The 17,961-nt window shown below is 40.7% G+C and overlaps 2 protein-coding genes across 8 annotated transcripts; one reads left to right on the top strand and one right to left on the bottom strand.

Moving 5' to 3' along the window:
• Positions 1-1,998: 1,998 nt before the first annotated feature.
• On the bottom strand, positions 1,999-7,176 carry LOC114795896 (MORN repeat-containing protein 4-like). Of its 6 annotated transcripts, none has more exons than XM_028989614.1 (7): positions 7,140-7,173; positions 5,689-6,307; positions 5,225-5,428; positions 4,808-4,902; positions 3,477-3,591; positions 3,296-3,405; positions 1,999-2,702 (listed from the first exon to the last, which is right to left on the bottom strand). In XM_028989614.1, exons 4-7 carry the CDS (start codon positions 4,872-4,874, stop codon positions 2,554-2,556), a joined length of 441 nt encoding a protein of 146 aa, XP_028845447.1. In that variant the 5' UTR covers positions 4,875-4,902; positions 5,225-5,428; positions 5,689-6,307; positions 7,140-7,173; the 3' UTR covers positions 1,999-2,553. The 6 variants fall into 6 exon arrangements, with proteins under 6 accessions (XP_028845447.1, XP_028845446.1, XP_028845449.1 ...); XM_028989613.1 differs by lacking the exon at positions 7,140-7,173 and having other exon boundaries at positions 5,689-5,896; positions 6,091-7,108; XM_028989616.1 differs by lacking the exon at positions 5,689-6,307 and having other exon boundaries at positions 7,127-7,176.
• On the top strand, positions 6,606-17,268 carry LOC114795895 (uncharacterized). Of its 2 annotated transcripts, XM_028989609.1 has the most exons (7): positions 6,606-6,712; positions 7,712-7,777; positions 10,062-10,141; positions 10,442-10,577; positions 10,680-10,967; positions 11,360-11,450; positions 11,711-17,268. In XM_028989609.1, exons 1-7 carry the CDS (start codon positions 6,616-6,618, stop codon positions 15,924-15,926), a joined length of 4,974 nt encoding a protein of 1,657 aa, XP_028845442.1. In that variant the 5' UTR covers positions 6,606-6,615; the 3' UTR covers positions 15,927-17,268. The 2 variants fall into 2 exon arrangements, with proteins under 2 accessions (XP_028845442.1, XP_028845443.1); XM_028989610.1 differs by lacking the exon at positions 10,062-10,141 and having other exon boundaries at positions 6,638-6,712.
• Positions 17,269-17,961: the final 693 nt, after the last annotated feature.

The raw sequence follows: 17,961 nt of genomic DNA on the forward strand, positions 1-17,961 counted from the left end.
TAATATTTTATAAATAATATTTTAACACACCTAATTTCTGTGGTGGAAAATGTTAAACACTATACATTACAATGTATACATTCCATATTTATATATACAGTATCTCACATAAGTGAGTACACCTGTAATGACATGGTGTGGGGAGAAGGTTGAGACACACTTGCTTGACATTAGTGCAAAAATATTGATTTTAATAAAGTAAAACGGCGTGATGGCCAAACCAAGCAGAAGTCAACTGAAACTAGGCATGTAGCAAACAAAACAAGGGTCATATTAATGCAGCACAACTTAGAAGTCTTGCAGGAGCATTTTCAACAGGACCTGTGAGGGATCAGGACCCGCACTCATGTGAAGCGGGTGCCACCTGGATGAGTCCAGCGTCACCAGGCGTCACAACACCCCTCCCATTTGTAAATTTGGTATTTCATCTTTCTTTGTGACAACACTGAAAATATTACAAGTTTTAATATTATACATGTAATGTAAAGTAGTGAGTGCACAGCTTAAATAAGCGTAATTTTACTGTCCCCTCAAAATAACTAAACACACAGATGTTAATGTCTAAACCACAAGCAACAGAAGTGAGAAAAACCCCAAATTGTGTCCAATTAGTCATATTCATTTCTTGGTGTCATGTGATTTGTTAGTGTTACAAGTCTTCTGGTTGTTGTCACTCTCACATTCTCTCATACTGGTCACTGAAAGTTCAACATGGTGCCTCTATGAAGATCTGAAAAAAGAATAGTTGCTCTACATCAGTGGTTCCCTGGGCTTGCTTGTGCTGTTCCAGTTTGCGAACCCCTGCACTACATAAAGATGGCCTAAGCTATAAGAAGATTGCCAACACCCTGAAACTCAGCATATACCGACTGTAGAGCAGTTTAACAGGACAGGTTCGTGTGGGAGCATGTGGGCGACCAGCTGAAGTTCACTGGACTGTGATGGTGGATGTGGAAAACTACCAGGAAACCAGGGTTTAATAATTTAATTATTACTAACTAAATTGTTAAAAACAAAATTCAATTGTTTAATTGTTAACATCTAAATATTTCATTAAGCGTTCTCAGTTTAAAGCATTTTTTCACACTTCCCAAAACTTTTGTACAGTACTATATACCCCCACCACCTTAAAAAAGCAGTCTCATAATCATATGGTTGTGGGTTCAAATCCCGAACCATTAAAGTGCCACTGAGGTTCCTTTGATCAAAGTACCTTCCCAACTCACTGCTCCCCGGGCGTCTTTAATGGCTGCCATCTGCTCACTAAGGGTGATGGTTAAGTGCAGAGCCATGTTGCAGTGTTTCACAATGACAATCAGTTAATTGTCACTTAATTTACTGCTCGGAGTGATTTTACTTTATTTTTTTTGTGCCACCCTGGTGTGTCCTATCATCAGTCTGACGGACCGACATCAGTGTGCAAGTTAGTACGGGTTTGTATGTACAGATTACTTTTGGTTTCATTACGGCCACTGTGGTGCATTTATTTGACTTCTATTTGAATAAACTATGTCAGAGTCAAGCCCTTCTGCTTTTTTAACAGGACCTAACAGGACCTTAACAGGGATTTTCCTGTGTGCACCGTGTGCTGTGCTGCTCTGTATTACAAGTGACACTTCACTTCAATTTTGCTCAACTGCATTGATTTTATAGGAATTTCTAAAATGTAAAAATAATTTCCCACAAGTTAACATGCAGTCGTATGAGCCAATCAGTGTGTTACTACAAGTTTCCAAAAGTAATGTTATAGTCATGTCCCAGCCATTCAACACCACGTGATTAAACAAAATCAATTAAACTATTGAGAAAAATCTCAAAAGTTACATAGTGCTTTTTATATATATTTGCATGCATCATATGCCTCAAAACATATATCATGTCAGTTAATACAATAATCTTAGAGACAACAGAATCCCGATCCAGACATTATTCTAAAAAATGAAAGTGAAATGAATGTCATTGTGAAACACTGCAGTGCAGCACAGCACATGATGACACAATGAAATGTGTCCTGTGACAGGCGCCCCGGGAGCAGTGTGTGGGGACGGTGCTTTGCTCAGTGGCATCTCAGTGGCACCTTGGCGGATCGGGATTCGAACTGGCAACATTCTGATTAAATTTAGCCTTAATTCTGATTAAATTCAACCCAGTAATAAAATTATTATCAGCTATAGTTCTTAGAGGTGCATTTCCTGAAAATGCTCATGATTCATTAAAATGATGAGTAAATGCTTTTATTTAAAGTATTTATTTGATACCTAGAAGCTGAAAGCTTAAATTTAATGGTCTGAGTCTAAAAACCTGAACAAAATTCAAATTCAGTATATAGTCTCTTACTTATTAAATTAACAGTAAAAGTGATTAAATAAAGTCAATTGCCTTCACAATACAGGCCTCCGGAGGCTACACCGCAGCGCTGCATCAGAACATGACTAAATGGGACACTGCGCTGGCCACACTGGAGCATCAGTCATACGTTCACAGAGAGGATAAGGCAGCTCAAATGCTGTCACCAGTTCCTCAGGGTTTAGAAGACATGAAAATGCCTTTCTTTCAACCTAAAAGGCCTCGAGCAGTAGAAGCTGAATCCTGAGCTCTCCGCACCACCGCGAGGCATTTCTCCCGTTTCAGCAGCTTGTTGTTCTCAAACACGCCCTCATTTCGTGGCATCCCATGGGTTCCATCCGGGAAGGTCATCAGTCCTAAACAAACAGGTAAGCATAAAGAAAAGGTTAAAATATCAAAGTCGGGTGCTTATATGCGTTATCCTTACTGTCTTTTAAGTTAAGAGTTTAAAATGTTTTAACCATTTATCTTAAGTAAGCTCTTAAAGGACTTATTAAGCACAAGAAAACATTTCTCTCTCAGAGCTGTTATTGGGCTCTGCACATTAAAAAAAACTAATTAAACATTGCGTTCAGGGTGACTGAAATAATTACACGTGAGAAAAAAAGAGTAGTTTACTTGTGTTTACTTATGAAGTCGACAATGCAATTAAGTTGCATTATTTTACTAAGTGATCAATATGCACAAATGCAAATTCAAACATTAATTACATTTACATTTACGATATTTATCAGACGCCCCTGATCCAGAGAGGCTTAAAATCAGGAGTAACGGGGACAATCGCCGCAAGACAAATCTGAAACATGCCTTAAATGACGGCCCAGTGTCACCATTTCTTTCACCCTGAAGACAAAATTTGAATAACCTTTTTTTAAAAATCCAAAACAAACGATGAGTTCATGTAAAATGTGTATTCTTTCTGTATGACAGCATTTCAGATGGTCATTACCGTATCCCTCCACCCGTCCATTTTTAAATTCCCCCTCGAACGTCATTCCATCCAATTGGGTAAAGACTCCTGCACCGTGGAACCTTCCCTGCACAAACTCTCCTGCGTACCTGCAAAATGTTTACAGTAAACTGTAAAATGGTGGCGGTGGAGACATTTCTGAATTATGGAACAAGCTCACCTGGATCTGTCAGAAAAGTCAAGAACCCCAGAACCATGAAACAAACCATTTTCAAACTGTCCCTTATAGCAGGTGCCATCAGCGAACTTCAACTGACCTAAACCATGGCGCCTTCCTGAGATTTGCAAGGAGAAATGGTGAGGTCAAACGTGAGAACCGTACCCAAACATTCTAACAAATGAATGATGGTCCCCCCCTAATATTAGTGACACGGTAGTAATAATCTTATGACACTGACACCCGTCATGTCCTCTTATGTTGAGGGCCCATGTGGACAACATCTACATGCCTACAAAACAGACCATTCCGGATAGGTAATTGTACATGTGGTGTGAGCTGCATCAGTGGCCTAGCGGACCCGTAATCGGAAAGCTGCCGGTTGGAATACTGAACTGCCAAGGTGCCGCTGAGCAAAGCACCGTCCCCACACACTGCTCCCCGGGCGCCTGTCATGGCTGCCCACTGCTCACCAAGGGTGATGGTTAAAAGCAGAGGACACATCTCGTTGTGTCACCGTGTGCTGTGCTTCAGTGTTTCACAATGACAATCACTTCACTCTCACTTTTTTTTCACTTTCATCATTTGGCCCAAACAGCTGCCTTTCCCACGTCCCATAATTCTTGTAACCTTTGCCCTAATGAAATTAATGCATTTTATGACCAAGCGACTTTAGAAACAAATGGATCTTTTACAAATACAACACCACTGCAAATGTCAAGAAATGATCCAATAATGACTTATAACAGAGAACCCAGTGTTTGTAGTGTATGTCAGTGATCATTTTAATGATGCAGGGCTGTTGTGCAGATAGTGACATCTTTTCTAATATTTTAGATGTTGCCATTTAACAGACTGTATCTCTAGAAGTCTAAACACACACACACACACACACACATATATATATATATATATACATACATAAACTATACGTAAATTAAGATGTGCAAGTTACAAGCATGACTAAGATTGTGTTAATGAGAGGTTACCACACGTGCCTATGAACCAGAAGATAGCAACGTAACAGGTTCAAGCCCCACTTACTACCATTGTGTCCCTGAGCAAGACACTTAACCCTGAGTGTCTCCAGGGGGGACTGTCCCTTACAACTACTACTGATTGTAAGTCGCTCTGGATAAGGGCATCTGATAAATGCTTAATTGAAGTGTAGAGAATGCTGTGTCCTGTAATTATTTAACAGGAGAATATTCTTGCATAAATTATCACCACGTGGAAAAAGAGGGTTTGCGTAAAATTACTGATTTCACACGATACAGAGATATGTATAAATGACTGCGATTCCCTATAACAGAGAAATACATGTAGAACCATGCCTTCTTTCCACTCCCCGTGGTACTCTTCTCCAGTGGAATAGGTAAAGGACCCCCTTGTCATGGTCATGCTAGCCACCCAGGTGACGCTGGAGCTTCTGAAGTGTAAAATATTTCACATTTACTTTTTTTATTGTAGTGAAAAAGAGGACAGCAGATTATGCAAAGCTGTTTCATAATTACTAGGATAACATTTGATCTTTATACAAAAGAAAGAAAGAAAGAAAGAAAGAAAGACAGAACGGGATAAAAAAGGATACTTTCATAAATTATGGATCCTTCTTCACTAAGCAAGCATGTCACGTGACCAAACATGCAGTTGAATGAATGGCTGACAAACTCATTCTTAGACTTCTGCGCCATCACCTGTGTCTGGGTGACGGGGTGGCAGCAGGACAGGGTCCCCTGTCGCACGTTTACCTGCTCGGGCCTCTGGTGGCTGTCGCGTCGGCGGCATCTCAGGCTCCCAGGTCGGAACCAGGCCGCCCGGAGCCCCGCCTCCTCTCTCCTGAAGGAAGCCCGGTTTTTATTGCGTCCCTGGCGCAGCGCTTCATTGATCCCGTCAGCTGATTGGCGGGCGGGTTTGTTACGTCCCGCTTTTCTTACGGCAAAGGATGGCGTTACCTGCGCGGATTATAACGCTTAATTCAGCCTTACGTAGTACGACAAGGGTTCAATCAATCGCATCTTTGTTTGAGTTCATAGTAGAATCAACTGGATTTTTTATATTTGTACATTATTACCCTTAACTCTAATACAATTGAGGGAACAATGATACGTGACATGTGACAATTACACAAAAACCTGATGCATACGAATTCAGCAGTCGTGCATGCATTATAATAAGATCATATACACGTGTGAAATTTAAAATACGTGATTACCCTTTGCACCATGCATAATTCTGCTATCTGGCACTGCTATAATGCAATGTGTTTTTGCAAAGAATAGAGTCGAAGAAAATAAGGTGCGTTTTCCATTTAAAGGGCTTGACAGAATGCTCTCAGATCTTGTTGCCACGTCCGCACATAATAATCGTTTCAGTCCTTAATTTCGCTCGTTACTGCTAGCAGTTGTTGATTTGCACTGTTTCTAAAAGTAGAGAAAGAAAGCCAATTTTATTTGTTCAATTATATACCTGGCATCCATTAATTAATCACTGTTTATGCTATACGGTTGTTATTTATGTATAGAAACAAATTACAGACCTAAATGATCACAAATTGTCTATTAAAATAACAAATAAATACATGAAATCAGATTGATGTTTTTTAGATCTTCTTTACCTTTTTTGTGCAATAGAGAGTTAGATCGTTTGTTTTTCCCGTTTTTGTTATCTGGCAACTAACCACAGTGCATAAGCTTCAGGAGACGCACGCGCCGCGTGTTGCCAAACTCGCTTAATATTCGCAACACATGTGCTTATTTGTGACGCTTCGCCTGTTATTGTGGAATTTTTTCAAATATATAGAACATTACGTTGGTGTGCCCCTGTTCAACATCCTATAATGAGACAAAGCATTATTGTTAATGTTCTGGATTGTACTAGTTTCTCTATAGCACACACATTCAGAATTACTGTGAAGACGGGACATATTTGAGCATTTGTGGTCGCTTAACAAAACAAACCAACCTATTAAAACCGACCACAAATACAGGCACGCGCAAAGAAAGGGACACCGACACAGCCAAATGGCCATTTCGTTCTGTCTTTTTTTTCTTTGCGACCGTGTGGAAAGTTCGTCTCCCCGGATCTGGCAGCCCTCGCCGCGAGCGCGCGCGCGCTCGTTAGGTGGTCGACCCGACAGAAAATGGCGAGTGTGTACGAGCGGCGACGGCGTACGACTGAGAGGCGCAGCGCTCCGCAGGACTTGGACTCGTGGCGGAATAAACTCATCCACCGCATAGGTGAGGGCGTCCCCACCCCCCGTTGCGCGGCTGCCCGACGGCCGCGCTCTTGCCGCCGCAGCGACAGTTCTGTGCGCTCGTTTTATCGCCTTTAAATCGCTACTTGGTTAGCTAAGCGGCTAAGCTACCCGCGGCTAGTTGTGTATTTGTCGGCGCTCGCTTTGCGCTGCAGCGCCCTGCTGCTTCCGGCCTGCGGCTTTTCGTTTTCCTGACAACTGTTCTCAGCAACGCGGTGCGCGCAGCTGAGCTCGGGGCGGCCGTGCTCCGGCGCTCGAACCGTTTCGCGTCTGGATTGTTGCAGAATATCCGAAGTTCTTGTAGAAGGAAGCGAGCCAGACAGACAAGTCGGAACCGAGCTGTGTTGCCAGATGTCGCGAGAAAACCCGGCGTTTTAAAACGCATTTCAATTCGGACCTTTCTACTTAACCGCGTTTAATTAGCATCCAGCCAGTTGTATATTGTGTACGCGCGTATGCGGAAAGAAGGAACCCGTGGGTTGTTGCGGTAGGGGGGGGGGTCTGGCTGTGCTCTCCACTGAAACTCGGCGTCAGATCGCCGTGGGTTTAGTTTGGAGCTGGACAAACTGGCTCCTCTCCGATCCGCTTTCGGCGACGAGGCGAGGTGCGCCTTGCCGGAGTAAACTTCTGTGTTCGACAGACATTCAGACAGAACCCCTCCACGTTCACGTTCGTGTGTGTGTGTGTGTGTGTGTGTGAACTTTTCAGGTGACGCAGACGCTAAAAATTGTGCAAAATGCGAAATAATACAGCCGCTGGTGTGTGTGTGTGTGGTTTTCCAAGACCTCCTTTTCCTTCTTAACTCATGTTCGTGTTCAAGCTTAAAGTTACTCATTTAATCCTCATGATAAAAATATACGAGAGTACGCAAATCTATATATTTATAGATCAGGCTGCAGCTAGTAAATACATTTTTGTGATTTGCAACTGCTCAGGTGGGGTGTGTTGTGTCCTATTCCCCCCTTCTCTCTTTCTTTTTAAGACTCTGAAGGCTTTTTTGACTGGCTGTGCGGATCAAGACTGGTGAAGGAAATTGTCTTATTTAAAGGTGAGTAATAACTTGTAACACACTAGTAATAACAGAAGAAATCTATTTGGTTCAACCTTTGTTGAGCCTGCTTCATATGGACTCGTTGGAGACACTCTGCTCGGTTTCTGTTCTCTACTGAGGGTGTCGTCTCCTGCACGATGAAGGAAGTTGTGTTGTTATTTGTGTATCTTTACAATTCTTCTGTCCATCCAGTAATTGTTGCTGCATTATTAAAAGCATATATATTTTTAATTATTGGCTTGCTTACGTTTATAGTTGAACTTTACTCAGACTTTTACTAGTACTACTAACTCCATATCATGTCCTTTGATGAACTACACATTTTTATATTTTCATATGTACAGTACAGGCCTGGACACACCTTCTCATTCAATGTGTTTTCTTTATTTTCATGGTAGATTCTCACTGAAGGCATCAAAACTATGAATGAACACATGTGGAGTTTTGTACTTACCAAAAAAAGGTGAAATAACTTAAAACGTTTTATATTCTAGTTTCTTCAGAACAGCCACCCTTTGCTCTGATTACTGCTTTGCACACTCTTGGCATTCTCTCGATGAGCTTCAAGAGGTCGTCACCTGAAATGGTTTTCCAACAGTCTTGAAGGAGTTCCCAGAGGTGTTTAGCACTTGTTGGCCCCTTTGCCTTCGCTCTGCGGTCCAGCTCACCCCAAACCATCTGGATTGGGTTCAGGTCTGGTGACTGTGGAGGCCAGGTCTCCACTCTTTGTTAAGTACATAACTACACACGAGTTCATTCATAGTTTTGATGCCTTCAGTGAGAATCTACCAACGTAAATGGTCATGAAGATAAAGAAAACACATTGAATGAGAAGGTGTGTCCAAACTTTTGGCCTGTACTGTGTATATATAAATTAATTAATATGAGAAATTCCAAAGTACTTGATGAAATGAACCTGACTTGATGACTGTTTAACTTAGTTAAATTTAGTTGAAATTGAAATAAATTAGTTAATAAAATGTTTAAAGTAAAATTACTTACGTCAGTTCAAGTTGAAGTGCAAAAGGTGAGCACGTTCACGTTATAAATAGGCCTGATTGTAAGAAATCCAAGATTAATGATATTGATTTGAATAATTAACTAAAGACAGATGGAGTTCACACCAATTTTAAAATGCCTTTAATGAAATTTTCCTATTTTGAAGTTTCCATAAAAAACAAAAACATTATAATGGAAATGTTAATGATCACGACTTAGACCGTTAACTATTTAGTGAACACATAAGCCGTATTTATAACAAACGTTTTATTTTTTTCTCTGCTCCCAACAACAAGGACCTATGCAAACAGGTTACATTTGAAATTCCTTTTTATAAGACTGCCAGAGAAAACATAATGCTTGTTATAGACAAATTAGAAGCAAACAAGCCTATAAATACTACACGGCTAAATTTACCCCCATTCACTGGGTGGTTCTAATATTACTTTGAAATAATTTCAGTCACTAATGTAATTTGACTTCAGTTGCATGTAGATATCTGATATTGGAGATGCTGCGACAAGTTGGAGGTTTTGGATCCTTTGGTTGTAACTTATATATTTTTTCCTGCACGCTCTTAAATGGGTGCCCTATCATCCTGGATTTCATCTTTTGAGTCTTTTGGGTATCCAAAATCTTCCCACACAGGAGACGTTACGTGTGTCCTAGGCTGATATAGAGCAGTCCCGTTGTTGGTTGTCTCTTGTTCTCCTTCTGCCGTGATCTGCTTGGGGTGTTTTGTGCTTCGCTTTGTATAGTTTTTGTTGATTTGGTTGATTATTTGTTTGGCAGTGTTGAAGTCTTAGATTTTATCTATAAGAAAAAAAAACCATCTCATGGATTTAAACTCTTAAACTCTTTTATTGAGATCTATACAACATTTTGATATTGCAGTTGTTGAACTTTGGAAATTATTCAGCAAATTTAAAGTGCTAAGAGATTTGTTAAAGTGATGTGTTTCGTTTTATTTTTATTTAATTGGTGAGACGTTTTGGCTTTAACGTCTCACATTGTGTCATCCATTGTGTGTACAGCTTTATTGCTGCAGTATTGTGTTTTCCTGCCCGCCATCATAATGGCAGCTGATATACAAAAACAGCTAGAATTAATTCAACATTTGACACATGGAAGATAATTTAGTGTTTGTGTGATATATATGAATAAGAATTGTTAAGAAAACAATACCTATCCAAATTACCATGTGACCAAATTTGGTCATCAAATGGGGTACGGTGCCTATTTGTATTGTTTTCAAATGTGTGCCTTTGTTTTGGATTTACAGATTGTCAGCCTGAAGGTGTGTCAGATTGGTCATTTCATGAAAATTGTGTTTTCTGCTGCTTAAGACGAGAAAAAGTAAAGGTAGTTTTATGTCTCTTCATGTTTTTTTATTTTTTATTTAATGATCACTCGTGTATTATCACCTTGTGAAATGTCTAAATCTATTTTTAATCATTTATGATCATTGTCTTTTCATTGTGTCTGAAATTGTCCATCTCAATCAGAGAGCAGAGTCACAAGGACAAACGAAAGTGCAGTCGAGACTCTTCCTACTGTTTGTTTCGTATGATGCTGCCTTGACGTTTGACTAGATGGGGTTCCTGAAGGCTTAAGAGGGAAATGGTTTCAATTTTTCATATTATTGCCTGTTTCTTTCTACAGGAACACCTACTTGGACTAAACAACCCAGTCTTGGAATTTGTGGGCCGAGCCTTTCCTGTCAATAAAGATCAATATAGAATCAACAGGCTTGAGAAGCAGGCTGAAGAGTTTCTCAATGCTGTCTTTAATAGGAAAGGTAGAGGGAGTATGATTTGACTGTCTATTTCTCTGCATATAATTAACGCATGAGCACAGTTGTGTTTGTGCATGTGTCATTTTAGTTTTTCTGTCTTTCCAGAAATACAAAGTTTCTCCAACCCACTCATCTCTTTAGTGGCTTGTGATATAATGCAGCGAATGATCTGTCAGTTTGCTGCTGAACATACCTCAAAGACCAGATCTTCTCAGGACTCCCATCAGCCCGTCTGCACCCAGGACCAAAGCCTGCGAAAAGCACGCACCCCTGCTGCTACTCCTCCTGTTGCCACTGTACAGAGGCCCATTCTCAACAAGCTTCCCATGGAAGAGCAGGACTCTCCTTTAGATCTTACGGTCAAGAAGCCTGATGTTGTAATCGGTGAACAAGGTAGGCTAGCGTCTGCAGTCAACATGCTCCAAAGTCTCTTAAATTGGCATAAACAATTAAATAGTACATGTTTTAAATTGGTTAATGTAATCGTAGAGGCCTTGGTATTGCCTGCTATCAAAGAAATGAATGAATGCGGTGGGTCAAGAGTGTTGTTACCATGATGGACAGTTTAGCTGGCTGAGATTGGTAGCTGCACTTTGCATGAGCTATGTGAGTTCTGTTTTAAAGGCTGATTTTAAATTGAATTAAAAACCTGTAAGAAATGTCTGTTGTTAGTGGGTAGCTGTCATCAGAATTTGAGATTTGTGCATGAAAAGATGCATACAGACTCTGTGGCATTGCATGACATGCAGCAGGAGGTTCCTCTAACCTTGTGTACAATTTCCCAGATGGAGTTCTTGATCTTTCAACCAAGAAAAATCATGGCAGAGGCAGTAACACTGTCAAGAGTCCACCCATGCCACAGACTGTAGACAAAGGGTACATTTAAAAAAAATTCTTTTTTTTTTTTACTTTTTCCTGAAAGTTTTTAAAATGTATTCCCAAATCACTTTGGATATTAAAATTGTGGAAACAATCATATTGAAAAATTGTAACATTTCATATTTGATATGAAAACAAGCAAGTTGATTTTGACATTTGACAGTCTTAATATTTTTTTCTCTAAATTTTTAAAAGTGGAATTTGTAACAATAAAATAAATATTACTAATTTTTAATCCAATTTATTCTGTTTTCCAGTGGTTTAGGCCTGGAGCCTGCAGGAATACAGTCTTCATCTGCTTTAGAACAGTTCATGGCAAAGCTTTGTTTGCATCACCAACGGCAGATTGTTGATGCCTTAGGCTTCTTGCAAACTGAAGTAGAGGCTTCATCCAGTGCTTCTGCTTCAAAAACAAACCTGAAATGTGAGGCGCGTATTGCATCTTACCAGGAAACTTCAGATATTCCTTCAGAGAGAACACTTGCACTTTCTTCAGCATTGCAGCACAGCAGTAAGAAGATCACATCTAATGCTGATTCACAGCCTGTATCGGTTGGTGTTCCTCCTCTAGACCTACGTAAAATAGATGTCAAGGATCCCTACTCTTCAGATGTGTCTAAAACTGATAGGCCTCAGACCACACCACTACGCAGTATCAGGAAATCTAACTTGAAGAACTGCTCTACCAAGGCAACAGGCAGTCAAAATAAATGCCCTGGTGTGGAAGAAAAGCAGCAGTGCAATTCTGAGAGTTTTCCTGGTACCAGAGAATCAGAGACTGACTTGATATCACATGGAAGGCAAGAATATTCAGATTCACCACAGCACCCCTGTCAGAGAGACTTTCCTGGATACACCAAAGACATTCAAAACAGGCCCACTGCTGTTCTTCAACCCTCTCATTCTGATTCGACGGTCTCCACGAGAACAGCTAGAAAGAGCAGGAGGGGTAATTATCGAACAATAGAGGGATCCGTTAATGACTCCGATAGCCATTATGACATTGTGTATGTGGGAAGGTCAATTACGGAGTGTCAGTATGAACACCTGCATCGTACGCCTTCACGACAGAATGCAAGGAAGAGTATTCGAGGTTACACAAACTGTGATAAGTTCTTTGAGCAAAAAACAGTTCGTACATTGGCTAAACCTAAACCTGTTCATGGTGGAAGTGGTAACTGTCCAACTCCAATGCCAGAGATCACTTTGGTCACACCAAAGCAGGCTCTTACCAAACCTGATGGTGTTCCTCCTTTGGACATGCCTTTTGCTGGAGGTTGTGGGGAATCGGAAGCACAGCAAACACCTCTGGAAAAAACATTGACAATGGAAATGCCTGGTGGTGATGTGGCAGCAGTGATTGTGGAAACTAGTCAATGCGAGGAGATGATACCCTGTTGTCCTCAGCTCCCAGCACAGTGTGATCCACCTAATAAAGTGTCAGAAGAACAAGCTCAAGATTCTGTGTCCGTTACAAAGGAACAGTTTCCTCAGAGTGCAGTAGCATTACCCAACCAGGTTGATCTAAACAAAACTACTGAAAGTCCTTCATTGCCAGCAAATGCTAAAGCCGATTCTCCAACTGAGCAGATCTGTAGTCCTCCAGACTCAAACAATGTTCACCAGAACATTCACCAGAACATTGATTCAAGTACTCTTCCAAGTTCTCCATTGCTGGATACTGTACAAGAGGACCATGATAATATGGAAGATGTGGAAGCAACATTAGCATTGGAAGAGCAGAATGTTACTGTAGTTTCAGAAGAACCAGAAACCACTGAAATGGAGACAGAGACAAACATAAGCACACCTAATAAAAATGAGTTGCTTGTCCCATGTGGCAATGGACCAGACACTGGACCTGTGTGTAACAATACAGAAACTGAAGAAGGAGGAATTTGTGAAAGTAGTCAGTCACTTGAACAGAAGTCTGAAGAAACAACTCTTGAAAAAGAGGAGGAGGTGAAGGAGACCCTGAGCTCCCCTGAGTCTGGAACTGTCAAAAGGAGAAGCAGTAGAACTCCTGTCAGTTCTGATAGATGCCTACGTAGCAGGACATTAGTAAGTTGCCCTGAGATTACCCCAGATTCTGGCACACAGATCTGTCCTGCAGGTCTTCATGTTTCAGATGTTGAGGATGAAAATGTTGTGAGATCTGAGGTGAAACGCTCCCTGCGATCTTCTAAACTGCCAGTGAGAGATGGGATCTCTTCTGAAGATCCGCATAAAACAGGACCAAATAGTGAGCACACTTGTGAAATGGAGAAGGGAGTGACTGTTGTTAAACCAGTTGAGAATGCAGGATCAGACTCCACAATCCAAACAAGACTAAAACAGAAGTCCATGTTGTCCAAACCATTAAACGAGGATGGTCAAGAAAAGCTTGGAATCAAGCAAGGATCAGACATGATTGAGGTAAAGACTGTACCAGCCAAAGAGAAGAAAGAGCCAAGCAGCATTCTGAAAGGAAAAGATGTGCCTTTGAAAAAGAAAGTAGATCTTCCAGCTCCTGCAACTGTGGATGGTTTGGAGACACCTGCCACTTCTTCTCCAGCCAGTCCTAGAATGTCTGGACACATGCCTCTGAGAAGTGGTAACAGTACAAGTGGTGCAAGTAAACAAGGAGATGCATGCAGGACACCAACAGGGAAACCTTTGGAAAACTCTGAACCCCTTCCAGTACCAAATGGTTCCGTGGTTCCTGATCTGCCTACGGAAACCCCAAGTTCATCTTCAAGAAATCTATCTGAAAGTACTAGACACATGCCTTTAAGGAGTCGAAATGCTGGTGTGGCTGGAGATAACCCCTCCGCTGTTAGTCAGACAGAAAATCTTGGACACATGCCATTGAGAAGTAATAGTCTTCTAACTGTGCAGCCCATGAGCCCAGTGTCTCCAGAGAAGAACAAGAAATCTCCTAGACCTCAGAGATCTAAAACAGCAGTTCTTTCCTCAGACACAGAACATGAACAAAACTGTTTGCCACCTAAAGCAAAACCTGAAAAAAGTTTCCAAGTCCACACTAAGAGCCCTACATTTTCTGACAATGTGATCATTCTTCCAAAAACAGAGCCCACACTGCCAAGCACCTCCAAGTTCTTGGAGGCCTTGAGGGGAGAGGAGAACCAACAGCTGATCATGAACCTAAATACCAGGTTTGATAAAATTCAGAAAGGCTGGGTACAGATGGACAAAGAAGGGCACCCAGCACCCAGGCCCAAGAACAAGGCAGACCGACTCAAAGAAATCTGGAAGAGTAAGCGCAGAATTCGAAAACCCAGACCTTTAGACCAACATAAATTCTCACCGGTCCAGATGCTCTTTATGAAGTCATTTGATTTGCCAAGTATCTGCCGATGGTTCCTACAGTCAACTGAAACCAAATCATTAGTTATTGTCAAGAAGGTGAACACAAGGTTGCCATCGGAAACGCAGCTATGCTTTCACAGTTCGTCGGGTGTATCAGGGTCGTCCAACGGGGTCTTTCCGAGTTTGCAGGCTGAGCGCTTGAAAAAGCACCTGAAAAAGTTTGCCATCGCATCACCGGTGAAAAGCAATGCCAAGAGTCGAAAGCTGATTGCTAAAGCCTTGGAACGGGGCATCTCCACCCTCAAGGCTAAAGAATGTAGACAGTTGGCTACCGCTACACGGATATCCACCAAGCCAAACAGCTTTAGTGCAGTCACAAAGCCGCCGCCCTCCGAAAGCCAGAAGGCTTTGGCAGGCGGGAAAAACCCAGCTAGTGCCAGGATTCTGAGGAAGTACTCCAATATACGTGAGAAAATGCAAGGTCAACAGAACTCAAGGAAAGTCAAGGAGAGCACAATAGACCACCGAAAAGGTGCTAATTTGAAACTTGGCATGGCTCAACAGAATAAGTCCAAACAGAAGGTAACATCAGTTCCTGGCCAGAAAAGGACTTTGGCAGGAAGAGGTGGTGGGAAGGTGACGCAGGTGGCAAAAAAAGACAAGGTTACTGTCTCCAGTCCCACTAGAGAAAGGCTCACCAAGAGCAGCAGTAGAGCATTAAGAGACCCAGTTGAAAAAGATGGTGCTTCATTAAAGAAGTCTCCTCAGACACAAATGGCTTCGAAGCCTCCAAGGACCACTACTGTCCATGGCTCCACCCCAAAGCCTAACGTGAACAAAAAAGAAGAGAAGAGCCCAGAGAAGAGTGGATGTGAAAAGTCTCATACTAAAGCCAGTGACGTGAAAGTGGATGTCAGGAAGTCACCTCACACAAAAGCACCCGATAGTTTAGTGTCCACGCCTCAAAATCCTGACCCTAAGCCTCAGGTCTCACAAGACCAGGTATTGACAAGGTCTCAGAGGAAGATGGAATCTACACTGCGACTAAATGAATCTCCGAAGTCTGCCACAAAGAGAGGCCAAGAGCCTGTAGAGACCCCAGTAAAACGTACAAGGACTTCTTTTAAACTGAATGGAAGCGTGCAGAATAGTGGACTGCAGTAGTCATGCAGATTGTTGGAATAGATATTATTTGGCTGTTTCTCAGACTGTGATATATTTTTTCCCCAGGAGGAGGAGAGCTTGAGTTTTAAAAAAAAAAAAAAGCAAAAAAAAAAAAAGCTTGACTTTGCTTTCGCTACGATTTGATATAATATTGAAAGAAAGATATTTAAATTTTGATGCTGAATGTTTTTGCTGTGTTTTTTCAAATGAGGGTCCCACAAAACCAGTGTGGTTGCTGCTGAGGAACGGATTTCCTCTAGTTTGTAAGCTGTACCGTTCTTTGCAAGTAGGGCTGCAAATATTGATTTATGCTTTGTTAGATATGGTGACGAAGGGTGTTGCTTATATCTCTTAATCTGTAAACTGGTTGATTTAAGCTTTAACTTTTACTACTTTATAAATAGTTTGCATCTTATTTTATCAAAGCTGCTTGTTTGTAAGAAAATCTTTTTTTATTTCAACAGTACATAAAGTTAGATCCATCCGCAATGTGCTGTAAATAAGCAATACTTCCTGCAGAGTGTTTGTGTAACACTGAAACCTGCATGTTGAAACCAGAAATCAGTAACAGCATTAACTGTAATTGTCAAATAAGCTTTTCTGATATCTGTAATCAATATTTACAGCCCTGTTAGCAATCAGTGGACAAGTGTGACTTAGATAAGGTGCCTTATTTATCGATGTTATAAAAAAAAAATTCTAAACCTCACTTCTCTACCTATTGCACAGGGAAATGTACTGTAGGGGGAAAGAGGTCATTTTCATGCACATGGTCCATGGACGTGTTCCTGTTTTTGTCTTCCTTTAAGCGACATGTCTTTCCGATCACTTCTCAGTGCTTAAGATGATAGTGAACGAATGAAATGTCTATTGCTGTCTTTTTAAAGTTATTTGAGTTTTATTTGCAGTGTTCTGTAGCCGCAGATTAATTCTGCTCTTTTGTGTTTTTGATTTGTTTGCTTTTATAATTGGCAATAAGTATCTGCAATAGCATCTCTGAGTGATCTATATGTTTGCCATGTTTTCCATTGTTTGGTCCAGGTTGTCAGTCTAGATTCAAATGGAAAGTGTTCCTCACACAGAATGAATTGAAACGAAAGCTGTCAATTGTATGTATCTGCGTGTACATATATTTATGGGTATATACACACACACACACACAGAGCACATGAACGTTACTGAAGTCATGGAGGGTTCGTAGATGTGGATGTTCATGCAGCAGGGAAAAAAGTATTGTAAACAAGTTTTGTTTACTAGTTTATCATTTGTATTGCATCTCTGGTGTAAAATGCTTTATTTAATTGATTGTTAGATTGAGTAAAATAATGTAACGGTTTCCTAACAGTTTTTCCTCCTGCGTCTTCATTTTTTACGACTGAACTACCGAGAATTTTAGGCAGTCGTACTCCATGAGCATGGTTGTATCACAAGGAAAGGTTCATATATAATCAGCTTTAAATTGACAAATTCTATGCATGCACAGTAACGTGCCACTGAAGGTTCATTGTAGAACGATCATCTTTTTAAGACATTGGTAATACATCAATCTTCCATGAGCAAAATTGGTGGTTTTGGACTTGGATTTGCATTAGGAAACCTGCAAAATGATTCCTCTTTATTTGTTTCCCTGCAATTTGCATCAGACTGACCAATTGTAGTTTATTTATTCAGGGGAATTTTTAATTATGAAAAATGTTCAATTTAATAAAATCTTAAACAAATGACTATTCTATTAATTCTAGACTGCTGCTGGCTCCTTATTTGAATTCCAGGATTTTCATGGAAATATTAAGCTTTTAATGTAGAAGTGTTTCATGTAGGTTTTGATAAAGACACTGAAACTGCATTAAATAATGTAACACTATATATTTGAAGATAAATTGGTAATATTTCTCCCTTAGGTCTGCATTGTACTCTCCCGACTATATAATTTGGTAATTAATTTGGACTGTCAGTTAGGGCACTGTTTTAAAAAGCCATTACACCGCTTTAAATTTTTCTGCGTTTTGTTTTTTTTGTTTGTCCATTCTCAATG

This window comes from Denticeps clupeoides, chromosome 8 (genome assembly GCF_900700375.1).
Source record: "Denticeps clupeoides chromosome 8, fDenClu1.1, whole genome shotgun sequence".
Lineage (NCBI taxonomy): Eukaryota > Metazoa > Chordata > Actinopteri > Clupeiformes > Denticipitidae > Denticeps > Denticeps clupeoides.